The sequence below is a fragment of the Chiloscyllium plagiosum genome, chromosome 24 (assembly GCF_004010195.1).
Source record: "Chiloscyllium plagiosum isolate BGI_BamShark_2017 chromosome 24, ASM401019v2, whole genome shotgun sequence".
In the NCBI taxonomy this organism is placed as follows: Eukaryota; Metazoa; Chordata; class Chondrichthyes; order Orectolobiformes; family Hemiscylliidae; genus Chiloscyllium; species Chiloscyllium plagiosum.
The window spans coordinates 48,473,605-48,492,129 of record NC_057733.1 but is presented as its reverse complement, the minus strand read 5'-3'; the positions used below and the strand labels follow the sequence as shown (position 1 = coordinate 48,492,129).

Below are 18,525 nucleotides of genomic sequence, written 5' to 3'. Positions count from 1 at the left end.
ATAACCTGGTGTTGTGTGATTTTTAACTCAAATACTCAGTCTGTGTTCTTTCAGGGCCATTTGGTTCCTGATCTCATTACAGGCTTGGTCCAAACTTGAACGAAAGTGTGGAATTCATGAGGTGAGAGTGATTGCCCTGGACATTGAGAGAGCATTTGACCAAGAATAGTATCAAGGAACTCCAGTAAAATGAAAATTGAGTGATGTACTCTTCACTGGTTCATATCATAGCCAGAAAAACAGAAGATTGTTCTGATTATTATCCAACAATCATTTTAGCCCAAGTATACTGCAGCATGGGCACATCTGAACATTGTGCTCAACCAAATTATCATCAGCTGCGTCGTTACTGATCGTCCTTCCATCAGAAGTCAGAAGTTCACCTAATATACAGTGTTCAGTTCAGTGCCATTTGAACCTTTTTCATTTGTGGGTTGCACAATGATCTGACCAACTGTCCTCTTATTCAGATACATTTCAGTATTGGAACTATACTGGAACAGTTTTAGCTAAGAGCACCTATAGTTCTGGAGCACATGCTCAGCACTATACCCAAGATGTTGTCAAAACCCTCATAGCTTTTGCTGTATTCATTATTCTCAGTCATTTCTTTCTCACCTAGAGTGAATCAAATTGGCTGAGGAGTGGCATCTGTGGTGCTTCAGACCTCAGGAGGAAGCAAAGGAGTGTCATCTACTCATTGCCACTTGCTGAGGATGGTTGTAAATGTTTTGCTTTGCATCCCTCGATAACTTCACCATACTGTAGTTGAACATTGCAATGTTTATGGAGGTACCTCCTCCTATCATTTTATTTAATTATCCACCAGTAGTCACAATTGGATGTGGCAGGACTGCAGAACTTTGATGTGATCCATTGGTTGAGAGATTGGTGAGCTGCTTCTGTTAGTCGAGAGTGTGGAGCTGGAAAAGCACAGCAGGTCAGCAGCATCCAAGGAGCAGGAGAATCGACGTTTCAAGCATAAGCCCTTCAGCAGGAAGGACTGATGAATTCCTGATGAAGGGTTTATACCTGCAACGTCGATTCTCCTGTTCCTCGGATGCTGCCTGACCTGCTGCGCTTTTCCAGCATCATTCTCTCGACTCTGATCTCCAGCATCTGCAGTTCTCACTTCCTCCTGCTTCTATTGTTAGCATGTATGAAATCCTGCATTGTAAGTTCACTGGGTTTGCACCTAACCTTTTTGGTATGTCTGGTATTGCTTTTTACCTACTCTGCTGCATTCCTGATTAAATCAGGGTTGTCCCCTGGCTTATTGGTAGAGTATACTGGACTATAGTGTGACACATTTGTGGTTAACAAATTTATAGCTATTGATGTTCCTGTGCAACTCAGGATGCTTATGGTTAACAATTGGATCTGTTCTAAATCTGTCCCATTTAATATGCTGGTAAGATAACTGAACACAATAGAGAATGTCCTCAATTTAAAGATGGAACTTTGCCTTCACTAGGATCAACTAGTGGCCACTCCTACTGATATTGCTAAAAGTTAAGTGGTGTGATAGCCATAAGGAAACGTTAGCGTTAATATAATTAAATAATTTGAACTAAATAAAGAAATGCCCTTTTGGCATGGCTAATGTTACTGTCACCTTAACCTCTGAAGATGGTGGTGAGAATGTGTATAGGGTATAAGTAAGCAGGGAAAGAGTTAAGTTCTGAGATTCAGCTGACCATGACTCAGATCCAATAAGAACTTCATTAACAATGAGGTGCTGGAAGCAAGGGTAATGGGTTAACAAGGTGGAAAAGCATTAATTATGTAGAGCCATTTAACAATATTGGAAGCATTCAGTATGCAAGGTCAGCGAACAAGGGAAACAGTATTCATTATATGAATCTAGTTAACAAGGCTAAGAACATCATTGTATAACAGTAAAGGGCTTGGTCTCTGCTATCAATACTCGTTAATTGTAACGATCACCCAACTAAGTATATGTTGCCTTATCTGGATGCTTCTCCCTGTAAAATGAGTATATAGTTCATTGAGAAACTGCTGTTAGAGAGAAGACCAGGAACCCATGTCCCTGCGCACATGGGTGATCGTTCTCTCTCTTCAGGGCCTGGCATAAAGGAAGGTAAAATTTCTGTGTCCCTGAGCATTTTGCTTCGATTGAAGGTGGAGCAGGATGACCATGGGATCATGGATCACTAAGATTTGAGCACAATCTGGGGGTATGTTAACTTTGTCAGAAGTGCCTCCCTTTAAGTAAGGGTGTTAAATCAACATGTACATCCAGACTGGAGCATTCATACAGTGATTCTCTAGAGGTTACCATCTCTATCACAATTATGAAAAACAGCAGAAGTCAAGAATTCTCACACCTAAAATGACACGCTTATTTCAAGGGCATTAAAAATAATAAAATATATTTTGTCAGAACTGAATCTAATTGAAACAAAGTAAACCAGTAAATGACCACACGAAACATGAATAAGCAAGTTTGATTTTTCTGTTTCCTGATCAAGTAGATCCCAAGTATCTCTCTGCCTTTGAAATCTAACCAGCTAGGTTATAAGTTTTATATATTTACTTCTGTTTGGCCGAGCAGGAGAAGTCGCCAAAGTTAGTTGGCTGTCAGACGTGTGGAACAAAATTGCATATGAAAGGGATAAAGTGACTAATGTTTTAGACAAGCAAGATTTGCCTTTCCTTTTTTTTAAAAAAAATGGATTCGGATCAACATTGTGTTGTACGTGCATAGCTAGAGCACATTAGCAGTCAGTTGATTAAAGTCTCTGGCATGCATACGGGTTTAAACGATCACTTTGCTATAAACTAAAACGCGATTTCACGTTTTATAAGTTAATTTATGTTTGTTTAATTTGTTAGCTTTTGTACCAAAATTGAATTGGAAATTAACCATTGCCAATAATTTACTCAAGCTCATGAACACTTCTCATCGAGTTGATTATTTGTCAGTCTATAGTATTGGTTTCAGAAAATTGGTGATATGGACATTTTAGTGCATGAGTTGTGGAATTTGTTGGATCTTGAAGAATTCATTTTTTCTCTCCCATAAAGATAGTGCCTACCTGTAAGATTTATCCCAGACTTTGTGTTAGAGGTGACTTCTCCTTATTTGTATCCAAGAGGCTGTTGCTGAGTGCATAGGCCAGCCTGGGTTCCTTTGATCATTTTTTTTTAAAATAAGGCACCATGGTACCTTTTTTTAAAAAAAGACACCAAAGAGTACACAAAATACTTGGCACATAGTAGCTTTTAAGAAAAAATACAATAGTTATAAACTTATGTTGAATTCAGTTTCTGAGAACTTTTATTTTACACAAACATAGGTGTTTGCTAGGTTACTGTTATACCTCCAATGATTTACAGTTGGCAGCTATTGATTTATTTAATACAAAATTAGCTTCAGTTTTTATTGCCTATCTTCCTTAAAGGAAAGGCAATAAAAGCATCCATATTAACCAAAATCTTAGAAAAATTGAACATTGACTGTTTCATTGACATTTCTGTTCCTTTCTAGGCATTTCCTCAAGGAAAAGAAATTCAGTCAACCTCCCACGTAGAAATTACTTTCCATTTGGAATTATTTTTGGGATTCTGTCATGCTGAAAGCAAACCAAATTCATAAGAGCAGGTTCAAATGTAAATGAATGCCGGCATTGAAATTTATGACCCTTGTGGCTTGGGGTTACAGGATTCAACCACTGGAACTACTTTGCCAGACTGTCAGGGGATCTTTGTACCATAAACCAGTTCAAAATGGGATGGAAAGTGGTTTTGGTAACAAAGATGTTCTGAATTTGTTTTCATACGACATGAACACCAGCCATGAATAACATAATTGAGGTCCATCTACCTTGTGGATCTGTTTTCTAGTTTGTAGCTTAGTGTTAGGAATATACCAAGAGTGGGGGAATGATGAAACACAATAATTAGCAAGAGAATCTTTTTTGGAAAAAAGCAATACATTGATTCATAAGTAGTATTAGATTTAGTTCTGAAAATGGGCAGGAAAAGATGTATAATTATAGGATCATAAGAATCCCTACTGTGCAAATAGAGACCATTGAGTCTGCACTGACCCTCTGAAGAAACCCATGCTAACACGGTGCGAATGTGCAAGCTTCACCCAGTCACCTGAGGTTGTAATCAAACTTGGGTTCCTAGTGCTGTGAGGCAGCAGTGCTGACCACTTTGCCACTGTGCTGCCCCAGTGTATTGGATTGTATAACTGAATTATTTATGAATATTTAAATTTCAAACCAAAGTTTGATAAATGAAGCTGAACTCTTTTTTTCAATGTCTGTCCATTTATGCAATGTATTGAAGAGAAAGATAGTTAAAATCTTGAGGGTGTTTAGAAATCAAAGGATATGTCCAAGGTTTCGGATGAAGATGGGTGCAAGGTGGCTAACATACAGTATAAACTGTATGCTGAACAGGCTCAATGGCCTATTTCTGTAAGTACAAATCAAATGTCAGGACTACTGTTTAATTGTCTCCACCTAAGTTAATTTAAAACACACTGCTAATAAATGCTTGGAAATTTCTCCCCAGTTTGGTTAAAATTTGATCCATTAGAGTCATAGATGTACAACACAGAAACAGATCCTTCATGCCAACCAACAATCCTAACCTAATCTAGTCCCACTTGCCATCACTTGGCCCATATCCCTCTAATTCTTTCCTATTCATATACCCATCCAGCTGCCTTTTAAGTGCTGCAATTGTACCAGCCTCCACCACTTCCTCTGGCAACGCATTCCACACACTCATCACCCTCTGCATTAAAAAGTTGCCCCTTAGGTTCCTTTTATATCTTTCCCCTCTCACCCTAAACCTATGCCCTCAAGTTTTGGATTCCCCCACCCCAGGAAAAATACTTTGTCTATTTATCCTATAAACCTTTATAAGGCCACCCCTCAGCCCCGACGCTCTCGGGAAAACAACCCCAGCCTACTTAGCCCCTCCATATAGCTCAAATTCTCCAGCCCTGGCAACATGCTTGTAAATCTTTTCTGAACCCTTTCAAGTTTCACCACATCCATTACTTCAACAATGTATCAGTAGATCAAGAAATAGAAATGCCTGCCAAGCCATAAGTGTGGCAATAACACCATGTTAATTATGTGCATTAATTTTAGTAGAATATATCAGACAGAAGATATCATCTTGTAGTGCAGTGATGAAGTACCTACCTCTGAGCCAGGAGGTCCAGATTCAAGTTCTACCTGCCCCAGAAATGTGTAATAACATCGCTGCATAGGATGATTAGAAAATATTTTGGATGCCATACAGGTAAATGTAATGCCCACGGAAAGCATTGCAGTCTTTCTCTTTTGGCAAAGTTTGAACCTCTGCAATGAATTTCTCAGGGTTAGCATATCTTGGTGCAGCTTCTAGGTTTATACCCAACTGTGGTGAGTGGTACTTTGGTTTTTGTCACATTGATTGCCCAGAATGTTGCTTGCACAAGACTGCTTGCCATCCAGGCCTGTTGCTTGTCTTTTGCTGAGAAATGTTCTGTTAGCTGATGCTTGTTATTAGTGGCTTTGTTTTCTGCTCCTTGTCTGGAGTAGTTATTCTGATTATTTAAGATGGTATCCCTCTTCAAGCAATAATTTGGAGGTGCCAGTGTTAGACTGGGGTGTACAACGTTAAAAATCACACAACACCAGGTTAAAGTCCAACAAGTTGATTTGGAAGTACTAGCTTTCGGAGCGCTGCTTCTTCAGGTATTTGTTCAGAATAAGATTGTAAAACACAGAATTTATAGCAAAAGTTTACAGTGTGATGTAACTGAAATTCTATATTGAAAAAGACCTAGATTGTTTGTTAAGTCTCTCCTCTTGTAGAATGGGCATGTTGGTTTCATATGTAAATTCCAAAACTTTCTTGAAGTTACATTCTCAAGTAAACTTTAACAATAGGTGTCATGTTGGCCAGATAATGTATTGAAGGTGTGAGGCTGTCTGTGCCCCAGTATTCAGACTGATTATAATCTAAAAAACGGATTTACAGAATCTTACATGGATTCATACAGTTTTGAGCAAAATTAAATGTAATTCTGCAAGTACAAATTCACCCTACAACCTGTGTGTGTGCATGCGTGCGTGCGAAGGGGGTATGAGTGTCAGAGTGTGTGTGTGTGTGTGTGTGAGAAGGGGTATAAGTCTGTAAAAGGGTGAGTGTGGGAGTGTATATGTGAGCGCAGGGAGAGAGAGCTTGTGTATGAGAGCATGTCTGCCTGTGTGTATAGGTCTGTAAGAGTGTCTGTGATTGTGTGTGTAGTGCAGTGGGGTCACCTGTAATGTGACATGAACCCAAGGTCCCAGTTGAGGCCATCCCCATGGGTACTGAATTTGCACGTTTTCGGCATCCCCATGGGTACTGAACTTCAGGCAATGTTAGTGGTGTTTCCATGCTGCCAAAGTCCTGCATTTTGACCTGCATTACACATCAAGGAAGAAACCGTGCACAGTAATCGAAAATCTGCTTTTCAGATTTACCATTTTTCCATCAACCATTCAAAAAATTAAAGCACATGTGCATATGTTTTGCAAATATGACGGTTAATATTAACTGCTCACTAACTGTCTATGATGAGCATCTTAAATTAAGTTCAATTACATCTGGTCTTCCAAATAATATGTCTGACTAGGGTCTAGTGTGTTGAACAACTTTGTATGTGAGTTACTTAAAATAACCCCTCCTCCTCCATCCTCCCTTTTCTGTCTCCCCCACCCCCGTGTGCACGCTCTCTGTCTCTTTCTCTCTCTCTCTCTGTCTGTTCCCATGCCATCCTTCACATCCACACGTGCATACACACAGAACTCTACAAAACCAAACACATTTTAGCAAAATAGTGGAAATGACTAGGGTGAAACTGCATCAAGCAAACTATAAACGAAGAAAACCTCACATTTATTGCACTGTGTTAAATTCTCAGGGTATTTAGTTTTGGACTGAATTTTATCTGCTTATATTTTTCTTGAAGTATATGTCATTCCTTGCTATTGCATCCCAACATCCCAATTCTTTGACAGCTTGGACAGTTTGTATACAGGTCCAGATTGATTCTAAAATTCGCTTTTCATTTTTACATGGCCTAAGTCCATGTATCTTTAGATGGAAATGTGTTGCTGGAAAAGCGCAGCAGGTCAGGCAGCATCTAGGGAACAGGAGAATCGACGTTTCGGGCATTAGCCCTTCTGAAGAAGGGCTAATGCCCGAAATGTCGATTCTCCTGTTCCCTAGATGCTGCCTGACCTGCTGCGCTTTTCCAGCAACACATTTCCATCTCTGATCTCCAGCATCTGCAGACCTCACTTTCTCCTCCATGTATCTTTATTTGGACAAGCTGCAAGGTATTTGTATAGTTGCAATGAGAGTGTAATTCTCTTAACTAACCTGAAAGATTGTACGACTACAAATTGTCTTATTCATGTACAGCTTCCTTTGGAATGCACCTCTCCTCCCATCAAGTAGTAGGTGCAGTAACCAACTACATGCAAGATGTTATGTTGGAATTCATGTTCTGTATCTGTTATGTTTAGTTAGCTCATTTGGTTGCACTACAGCATTTTTAGAGTAAAATGTTGTCAGCCAGTGAAACAAAATAATTATGTAAGGAATTGTTATAATCAAGACTAAAGGAGTGCAATGTTGTACTGGTTCAACAATTCTATGGGTCAAAACATACAATAGAAAAGGCTTTTTTCCCATTGCTGAGGTGACCAGTGAAAAGTCCATATTGGTTTTATTTATTTTTTAATTTTTTTTTCCCCAGCACCCATGTTGTGTGTGTGCAGGTGTGAGACACAGTGAGAGACACAAGGTGTACGAATCTTTATTCAATTTCCACCACCAGGAAGAAAGGAAACACCCGAGTGGCCAGTGACAAGCAGTGCCCTTCACAAGGGGAAATGCTGTGTGATCAAACAGTGAAGGGGAGGGCAAGGATTAAATCAAAATAGAATTGGAGGGAGAAATAATGCACTCCACTCCTTGCGGTGCCCACCTCTCCCTGAACAACTCCAGGGTGTCGGTGGACACTCGGGCTCTAACGTAACCGCGGAAGAGGGGCAGGCAATCGGCCCTAATGACCTCCTCCACGACCCGCTCCTGGACCTGTTTATGGCCAGTTTGGCCAGGTCCAGGAGCAGACCCATGAGGAGGTCTTCAGACCTGCCCCATATTGGTTTTATTTTTTTTATTCCTTTTTTTACACCCGAGTGGCCAGTGACAAACACTGCCCTTCACATCAAAGGGCAGTACCCCCTGTTTATTTTATTTTATTTTTAAATTTAACCCCCACACTACCACCTAAGTGCGGTAGTGCTTATTTTTTCCCCAGCACCCATGGTGTGTGTGTGCAGGTGTGAGACACAGTGAAAGACACAAAGTGCATGAATCTTTATTCAAATTCCACCACCAGGAAGATAGGAAAACACCCGGGTGGCCAGTGACAAACACTGCCCTTCACATCAAAGGGCAGTGCTGTGTGATCAAAACTGTGAGGGGGAGGGTAGGGACTAAATCAAAATAAAGTTGGAGGGAGAAATGATGCACTCCACTCCCTGCGGCGCTCACCTCTCCCTGCCCATATTGGTTTTAAACAGCAGGACCTGGACAATGATTGGTTTATTATCAAAAAAAAACTATTCAATGAAAATACAATAATTGATTAACATGCACACAAAATATAAATGTTTATCCTTCTAAATATCTCCAAGACCGACAAACACACCCACTCACTTCAGGAAAAGAGAGAAAACAAAACCCATTTCTCTGCAGTTGTTGGCTTTCTGAAGAAAAGAATGATTTAATTTTTACAGCAAAGGGATGAAGATTAGAATGTTCCAGAGTTTGTTTCCATGATGTTCTGACACGTGTGGTCAAATCTCTAATCAGGCACAGCTCTCAAGTCTCTGGGCACATTTTGCTCAGGTAATACGATCCTGAGATATTCTTTCAATCATTATTGCTGAGAGAAAGAGATATTTTGTTCAAGCTTTTTTGTCTATTTGACAAATAGGCTCTGATGAATAGAAGCACTGCCATGAAGAGTGTGCCAGTAATGATGATTAAAAGTTAACTATCCATTTTCTGCTTTGTTCCTTAGGGCAGTGCCTTGACCAACCTGAGTCAACCTGTCTGATTTCAAATGTAAATGGGTCTAGCAGGGATTTGTCCCAACCAGCTAAAAAGCCTCAGAGCAGGTTCCACAGCAGGGGAAGCAGTTGTCACCTGTCTCGTGATTTACAGGAAGCCTCGCTTTTAAAAATGTTTACTATGATCTTTCAATAACGTTTTTCTACAGAAACCTCTCCAAGTATTTCCTTCAAATTTGAAATTAATGAATTTTACTTAATTCTTCAAAAGTGGTCCTTCAGGCAATATTAAATGTAAAGTGTCTTCATTACAAAATGTTTCAAATATTGATGCTTTGCAACTAAATTGAAATCAGTTACGAGTAACCACTGAATTGTGGGTTGTTGATGTGGTCTGTCATAGATGAGTCCTGGGTTTGTAAGGAAATTTTATGGGAAGAATATTGGAAAAATAAAATTGAAATTAATATGTCTGCTAAATGTCAGAAATTTTGATTAGGATAAGATTGGTTCCTATATTTTCATGAATTTTCTTAACACTTTGCATTAAATATACTTGTATTAAGTTTCACTAATCAAGTGCTGGGATTTGTATATACTATTTGGATGAGTAAAAAAAAAAGACAGTCTGTCAGAAATTATGTGAAATTTATCTAATTTTTATACCCAATTATATAGCCTAAAAAGTGACACGGGCTTTCTCTGTATGTCACTTTCACGTATTTATTTTGCCATTAGTCACACCTCCTGTATGTTTTGAAAGCACATGAGTAGACCGTTTGACCTTTTGAGTAGTTGCCACCATTCTACAGCATCTTTGCTCTTCAGGTTGTGGTCTCAGCTACTTCCCTGTCTTGCACGCCATAAGCAAACCTTGACTGTGTAATCTCTTCAACACTCAATACAGTACTGTCTGCTAAGGACCTGAGAGAGTTTCTTACTGGCTGGTCAGGATGATAGAAACTGATCCAGCATCAGTTTTTTTTCAGAATATTATCTAATTTCGTGGTGTAGCATAACTGAAGTATTGAGTCCATCAAGTTTGCTTCGCTGCTGAATTAGACCTTGGCCAACCATCTACCTCCATGCTACTTTACTGCATTATCTCCATATACTTAGATCTCTGTAGTCATAATCAGTAAATTTCTGTCATGAGCATGCAATTAATTGAGCTTTCACAGCTCCACATGAAGTGTGCTTGAGATTTTGCAGTACTGTCGTAGTTAGTTACATTGAAGTAAGTAACCTAAAGATGAGATACATGCCACTTAGTTTCAGTGTATCAGTTGCCTAGTTTCTGTCCCCAGTGTTATCACATTCGTAATCGAGAATTCATTCTTCGTAGTGATTTGAAGTTAATATTTTTGATTTTTCCTTGGTCTATGATTGATTCTAATGAGTTGCATTGTTTAAACTATCATTAAGTAAAATAGTTCAACATTCTATAACTGAAATCAAAATAAATACATAAGACTGCAAGTAATTCTTTTCCTTTTTTTAATTTCTAGTATTATGTGCTAAGAATTTGGTGAAGAAAGACTTCTTCCGTAAGTATTCCAGCTGCATGTTGTTATTAGAGAAGACTACCTTAGCTGCATTAAAATGAAAAGTAATACAAGTCAGTTATGTAATGACGACACAGTTTCAAGATTTTTACGCACCATTCTGTTGCCTAGTATAAATAAAGTAGGCTTCAAGAAAATTGCTTGTCCAAAAGCAGACACAATTATGACATAGAGTGTAGCAATAATCATATTCAAATATGTGAAACATTTCGTGAGGTGTGAATTTCATACAATAAAACTTTATAAGAATTGATCCCAGTTCATCGCATTTTAAGAAACTGTTTTCTAATCAGTGTTAAGGAATACCTGAACTGTTCAAAAGAGGCAATTCATTAATACTGTAGGTTTGTATGTTGTCTCTAAGTTTTCATGGAACTATATGTTTCAATTCCTGTCTGTATCTCTTTCCTGGTCTTTCTTTGGTCCATACCATCACCAAACTCTCACCCAGAAATATGATCTATAAGTGAATCTTTCCTCCTGTGATGTCGTTCCAGAGGTGTGAGTAGCCATCTCTTTGCATGCCCTAATTGTCATTCATGTATGAATGTTGATAATGAGTATTGGTGGGCTTCTGATCTGTGGGTGTATCACATCCCAAGCCCTTATAATAATCACTGGATGTTCGTTCACACACACACACACACACACACACACACACACACACACTTCAGAGGAATCATTTGATTCCAGTCAGCTGCTTTCTCCATATCATACCATTCCAATCCAGGCCTTTTGTAGTAATGCATTTTCAGTTAATGTCTGCTAATTCAGCACAGTTAAACCTGCATTGTATCCAGTCCATATAACTAAGTTGAATTAGCACATGAAACAACTAGTGGAACCCTAATGTATTCCTGTGGTGTGAAAAATAAGTGAAATAAGGGATTTTGGGATGATGTATTAGTGCAGACTTCTCATTTCTCAAATGTAACCTATTTCATATACCACCTTCACTAATCTCTGGAAATTTACCATTTGTAATAATAATGAAATTTCATCTGATTGTTCCAGCAGTTATGCTGTACACGTGTGTTCAGGAATTCGGCACAAACACACTAACCATCTCACTTCACAGTCTGAAGACCTTTAGTTAAAATTACTATAAATTGTTAGATTGAAAATATATAATTAAGTGAAGTATATTTAAGAGTTAAAGTCAAGCCCATCTGGTTATGTTTATCACTTTTGAATATTTATATTGATAAGAACAATGCAGTTTGTTTTAGTTAAATTCTTGCCTTTCTAATGTGCATTAGGAGAAAAAAAATAACAAGACGTAATTGTTTTGACGCATAAAGAACTCTTTATCATCTCAAATCCTCTTTAGATTTCTTCTGTCATTTGTACTGTTGATGCATGATGACTAATGACATAAGACCATAAGATGTAGGAGCGGAAGTAGGCCATTTAGCCCATCAAGTCTCCTCTGCCATTCAATGAGATCATGGCTGATCTGGTAATCCTCAACTGTTTTCCTGCCTTTTCTCCATAAACCTTGATTTCCTTGTTGATTATATATCTATCTCTCTCAATCTTTTTAATATATTTAGTAAGCCAGTCTCTACAGCCCTCTCCTGTAAAGAATTCTACAGATTCACTACCCTTTTTGAATGAAACATTTCCTCCTCATCTCTGTCTTAAATGGGTGACTCCTTATTCTGAGATTGTCTTCTGATCCAAGATTCTTACGCAAAGGGAAGCGACTTTTCCCCACGTGTCCTGTCTAGTCCCCAAAGAATCTTTCATATTCCAATACATGAGGTCTCTCATTCTTCTGTACTCCAGTGAGCATAGGCTCAACCGACTCAATGTCTCTTCATAAGGTAGCCCCTGCATATCCAAGATCAACTTGGCAAACCTTCACAGGACTGCCTCCAATGCCCGTACACCTTTCCCTAGGTAAGAGGATCAAAACTGTGCTCAGTATTCCAGGTGTGGTCTAACTAGTGCCTTGTATAGTTTTAAAAGAATCTCCCAATTTTTATACTCCATTCTCTTTGAATTAAACACCAAATTTCAATTTGCCTTCTCCTCTATCTGCTGAACGTATATACTAGCTTTGATTCATACACGAGGTGTCTCAAATCATCTTGTTCTGCAGCTTTCTGCAGTCTTTCCCCATTTACTTAACATTCATGCCCAAGTACATAAGCCTTATTTTCCAAAATTATATTTCAGTAGTGATTTTTCCCACTCACTTAACATGTCTACGTGTAGACTCTGTGTCAGTCTCACTACTTCCATGTATTTTTGTTATCTGCACAATACATTCACTGTTAACCATTCAAGTTACAAATATGCATTGCAAACAATATTGATCCCAGTTACAGGTTGCTATTCTGAAAATGCCCCACTTACCCGAATTCTGTCTTTCATTGGTCAGCCAGCTTTCTATCCATGCTAATATATTACAAACAACTCCTTGGAATCTGAGCTTAGTAAGCAGACTAATGTGTAGTTCCTTTATCAAATGTCTTCTGAAAATCCAACTACAGGACATCTACTGTTTGCCCTTTATCTATCTAGCTTGTTACCACCTCTAATAAATTTGTCAGGCACTATTTTCCTTCATGAAGCCATGCTGACTCAACTTAATCATATTATGTTTTTCCAAATGCTCCGTGGTTATAGTAGACTCTAGCATTTTCCCAAGAACAGAGGTTAAACTAAGTGGACTATAGTTAGTTTTTAAAAATCTCTTTCCCTTAAATAAAGGTGTTACTTTGGCAGTTTTCCAATCCTCTGGAATCCAAATCTAAGAATTCTGGAAGATTATTATCTGTGCATCCTCTATCTCTGTACCTAATTGTTTTAATATCCCACAATGCATCCCATCAGATCCAAGGCTTTTACTGCTCTTTAGCTCTATTACTTTGTCTCGCACATTTTCTCTAGTGATAGTTATTGTGCTTATTTATGGAGTCATAGAGGTTTATGGCACGGAAACAGACCCTTCGGTCCATGCCCATATCCCTCCAAACCCTTCCTATTCATATACCCATCCAGATGCCATTCAAATGCTGCAATTGTACCAGCCGCCTCCACTTCCTCTGGCAGCTTATTCCATACGTGTACCACCCGTTACGTGAAAAGTTTGCCGCTTAGGTCACTTTTATATCCTCTCCCTCTCACTCTAAACCTATGCCTCTAGTTCTGGACTCTGCCACCCCAGGGAAAATACTTTGTCTATTTATCCTATCCATGCCCCTGATGATTTTATAAACCTGTATAAGATTTGTAACCCTCAGCCTCCAATGCTCCAGGGAAAACAGCCCCAGCATATTCAACCTCTCCTTATAGCTCAAATCCTCCAACCCTGGCAACATGCTTGTAAACCTTCCATACAAAGTTTTTGATTCTGATATTTGGTACAGAGTAATCCAAAAAGGTTATCTTGATTTAAGTAATGGAACATTTCTTACATTGATTAAAATGTAGGAACTTGATTTTAGCTAATACCTATATAGTGAAAGTTCCAAAGTGCTTCTCGGGAGTTAACTCAGACAAAGTTAACTTTTGCAAAGAAGGAAACATTAGATGCAAATATTTATGGAGGGAGTTTGAGTTTTGGGCCTGGAAAGCTGAAAGCTCTATTCAAGCAAGGAGGGAGAGAAAAAGCAATAAACTTACAGGCTGGTTAGCCTAACATCAGAGGGCTAGTGCAGGAATCTTTAAGAAAGTTCTAACAAGGCACAGAAAATCTTGATATAGTCATTGCAGAGTTAGCATGAAAGGAATGGTGTTAACTAAATTTAATAGAGTTCATTGTGGTAAGAAATAACGTGGCTAAGTAGTACCTGTAGAAGTGGTGCACTTAGTTTTCCAGAAGGCATTTGTTGAAGTACCACATAGAACATTATTTCACAAAATCAGAGCTCATAGTATAGAGGATTATATATTAATATAGATAGAGGCTTGGTTAGCTGAAAGGACATGAGAGTCGGGATAAATGGACCATTTTTGGGTTGGCAAGATGTAACAAGTGGAGTAGCACAGGGATCAGCACTGGGGCCATAATTGTTTGCAATCGATATCAGTGACTCAGTTGTTAAATTTGTTGTTGATAACAAGATAAATAGGACAGTTGCAAAGTGGACATGTTGAGTCTGTAACGGGTTATAAGTATGTTATGTGAATGGGCAAAAAATTTATCAGATGGAGGATAACGTAGGAACATGTTATCTGGCCTCTTTGGAAGGGAAAATAGAGAAACAGCACTTTATTTAAATGGACAGACATTGCAGAACTCTGTGGTACAGAGGATATTGGTGTTCTGGTACTTGAATTACAAAGTTAATATGTTGGTGAGTTTGGCAGGTGATTAGGAAGACAAATGCAATGTGGTTGTTGTAAGGAGAACAGAATATGAACACAGGACATTTTGCTATATTTCTATTGGAAATTAGTAAAGGCATCGCGAATGCAATATAAAGTTTTGGTCCTCTTAAATTAAAAGAGGACATAGTTGCAAATTAAGCATTCTCTGAACATATGATAATATGAGTTAGGAGCAAGAGTAAGCCATTTAACAGCTTCAGCTCCACCCTCCTGCCTCTCCCAGATACACGTTGTCTCTTTTGTGACTGAACAATCAAACTCTATCTTAAAATGTTCAATGATCTTGCTTCCATTGCATTCTGAGGAAGAGAGTTTCGCAGACTCTCGACTCTCTGTGAGAGAGAGAGAGAGAGAGAATTAATCCTCATTGAACAAGTGACTCCTTATTTTTAAACTGTGTCCTTTAACCAATCTCTCCCACAATGGGAAACATAATTTTGGCATTCACCCTTATATCCACTTGAATTAGTATGTTTCAACAAGATCACTTCACCGTTTTCTAAACACCAATGGGTACAGATTCTACCTTTCTGCATTTCCTCATGTACGATGATCAACTCATCCCTAAAAAGCTATTTGGGTCTTGCAATTCTTGTAAACCATTTGAGGATGTCCACTAATAAGGTGAGAGTACACAACTTCTGTACGGCTCTGAGAATTTGATGTCAGAGATGACCATTACGATATTTGTGGATTTTAAATGAGCAGGAGAAAAAGAACACTCCAATTTCTGGATTTTAGCATGGAGAGAGCTCCGTGTGGTAGGGGTCAGAGTCCAGTTTTGAGTGCTGGAAACTTGAATGTATGGCATATTATAACTGCAGTATTCCATTTTCTTTTTCAGCCTGTGGTGAGATCTTTTGAGAAGGTTCGCAACTGATTCCTGCAATGAAGGGGCTATCATGAGAAAATGTTGGACAGTTTAGACCTGTATCCATTGGAGTTTAGAAAAATGAGAGATGATTTTTTTGAAACAGTTGTCAAGATGGATGCAGAAAGGATGTTTCTTCTTGCATGAGAGATTAGAACCAGGGGAGCCTTTTTTTTAAAAGAAAGATTTCCTATTTAAGACTGAGTTGAGAATACTTTTCTGAGGGATGAGAGTTTATGGAATATTCTTCCCCAGAGCACTGTGATTAAATATTTTAAGGCTTTGTTGGACATGTTCCTGGCTAACGAGGGGATCCAGGGGAATGTAAGTAGACAGGAAAGTAGAAACTACAATCCACTGAATCATGATCTAATCAAATAATGGCTCTGACTTGGAATCAAATGATTGACTGCTCCGAATTCATTTGTGCAAAGTGTGACTGCCAATGGTGCAGCGAAGAAAAAGTGCACAGGAGGTCATTTAGAGGAACTGAGAGTTCCTGGATGGGGCCTACATGAGGCCACAGGTGGGGAGGAGTAGTCTGTGGAGGCATTTGAATATATGAATGAGTTATTAAATCAGAGTAATTTTGATCTGGGAACCAATACAGAACAGTGAACATGGGTGATGGCTGAGTGAGATAGTGCAAGTTAACAACATAGGACTACTTGCATGCCAAAACAATCTTACCAATATATGAAAGACAGAGCTAAGCAATCCCAAAACCAGCAGATCAGACCTAAACTCTACATTTTTGACACATCCAGTTGTGAATGACAGTAGGCAGTTAAACAACTAAATGGAGGTGGAGGCTTCATAAATATTCACATATTCAATAATGGGAGCAAGTTAGTGCAAATGATGAGACTAAAGCATTTTGTATCTATCTTCACTGAGAAATGCTGAGTGGGTGATCCATCTGTACGCCCTTCCGAGATCCGCAGCTTGCCAGATTCCAGTATTTAGCAAATTTGATTCACTTCATGTTACATGATATCAAGTGGCTGAAGGTCACTGAATATTGCACAGGCCAAGAGCCCTCACACTGTTTCAGCAATAATAGGGAAGACTTGTTCTCCAAAATCTGCACTCCTCACCAAGCTATTACAGTAAAACCATGACAGTGGGATTTATAGAAAATTTTCCAAGGCCGAAAAAATTGATTAAGCAAACTATTGCCCCATCAGTGTACTTGGTATCATCAATGACATTATTAAGCAGCACTTAGCAGAATTTTGCTCACAGTTCTGCTGGAGCAACTCCGCTCTTGGCTTTGTTACAGCCTTGGTCCAAAGATGGACAAACAGCTGAACCCACGAGGTGAGGTGAGAGTGACTTGCTGTGATGATAAGACAGTATTTTATTGAGTGAGGTGCTGCTTTTTGGAAAGGCAAATCAGGGCAGGAGTTGCACACTTAATGGCAAGATCCTGGGGAGTGTTACTGAGCAATGAGACCTTGGAGTGCAGGTTCATAGTTCTTGGAAATGGAGTCGCAGGTAGATAGGAGAGTGAGGGAGGTGTTTGGTATGTTTGCCTTTATTGGTCAGTGCATTGAATGTAGGAGTTGGGAGGTCATGTTGTGGCTGTGCCAGACATTGGTTTGGCCACTTTTAGAATACTGCATTCAATTCTGGTCTGTGCACTTATACACCCAGATTCCTGTATTACAGTTTTCCCTCAGGAATTGTGCCCCCATTTCACGTTGTATTTATGTTCTTTCTACGCAGTGCATCACCTTGCACCTGTCTACGTTGAACCTCATTGCCACCTATCTGCTCACTACATCAACTTGTCAGTGTCCTTTCACAGTTCCACACAGTCTTCCTCGCAGTGCTTCCAAGGTTTGTGTCATCTGCAAACTTTGAAATTGTCCTCTGCACACTAAGATCCCAGATCATATGTCCATCAGAAAAAGCGAAGGTCCCAAAACTTACCCTTGGGGAACTCTACTGCAATTCTTCCCTCAGCCTGAAAAATATCCATTGACTATTACTCTGTTTTCTTGATGTGAAGGTGCCAGTGTTGGACTAATGTGGACAAAGTTTAAAAACTACAACACCAGGTTATAGCCCAACAAGTTTATTTGGAAGCACTAGCTTTCAGAGCGCTGCTCCTTCAGGTAGCTGTGGAACAGGATCGTCAGACACAGAATTTATAGCAGCGCATTGCAGTGTCATGTAACTGAAATGATGCAATCAATTCAGTTGCTTAACTGTGATCTTTTGCTATAAATTCTGTCTCTTATGATCCTGTTCCACAGCTATCTGATGAAGGACCAGCCTTCCGAAAGCTAGTGCTTTGCAAATAAACCTGTTGGACTATAACCTGGTGTTGTATGATTTTTATCTCTGTTTCCTGTCACTTTTTTCCAGTTTTATATCCACGTCACTCCTGTCAGTTCATTCCAAAAAGGAAGAAAGATCCTAGGAGGAGGCATGGGTGGCCGTGGCTGACGAGGGAAGTTAAGAAACAGATAAAGTTAAAAGAGAAAAAGTAGAACATAGCTAAGATAAGTGGGAAAACGGAGGACTGAGAAGCTTTTCAAGAACAACAGAGGATTACTAAGAAGGAAATACGCAGAGAAAAAATGAGGTACGAAGGTAAACTGGCCAATAATATAAAGGAGGATAGTAAAAGTTTTTT

General features: G+C 39.0%; 1 protein-coding gene across 3 annotated transcripts in view; it reads left to right on the top strand.

Moving 5' to 3' along the window:
• The window catches only part of smurf2 (SMAD specific E3 ubiquitin protein ligase 2), a 297,299-nt gene that overhangs the window by 97,517 nt on the left and 181,257 nt on the right, over window positions 1–18,525 (top strand). For 2 of the 3 annotated variants that reach the window (XM_043715044.1, XM_043715042.1), the window contains exon 2: window positions 10,613–10,651. The exons of the other annotated variant lie outside the window; for it this stretch is intronic. In XM_043715044.1, the coding sequence (XP_043570979.1) occupies window positions 10,613–10,651 (39 nt within the window). The remainder of the gene's footprint in view (window positions 1–10,612; window positions 10,652–18,525) is intronic. 3 annotated transcript variants of the gene reach the window in all.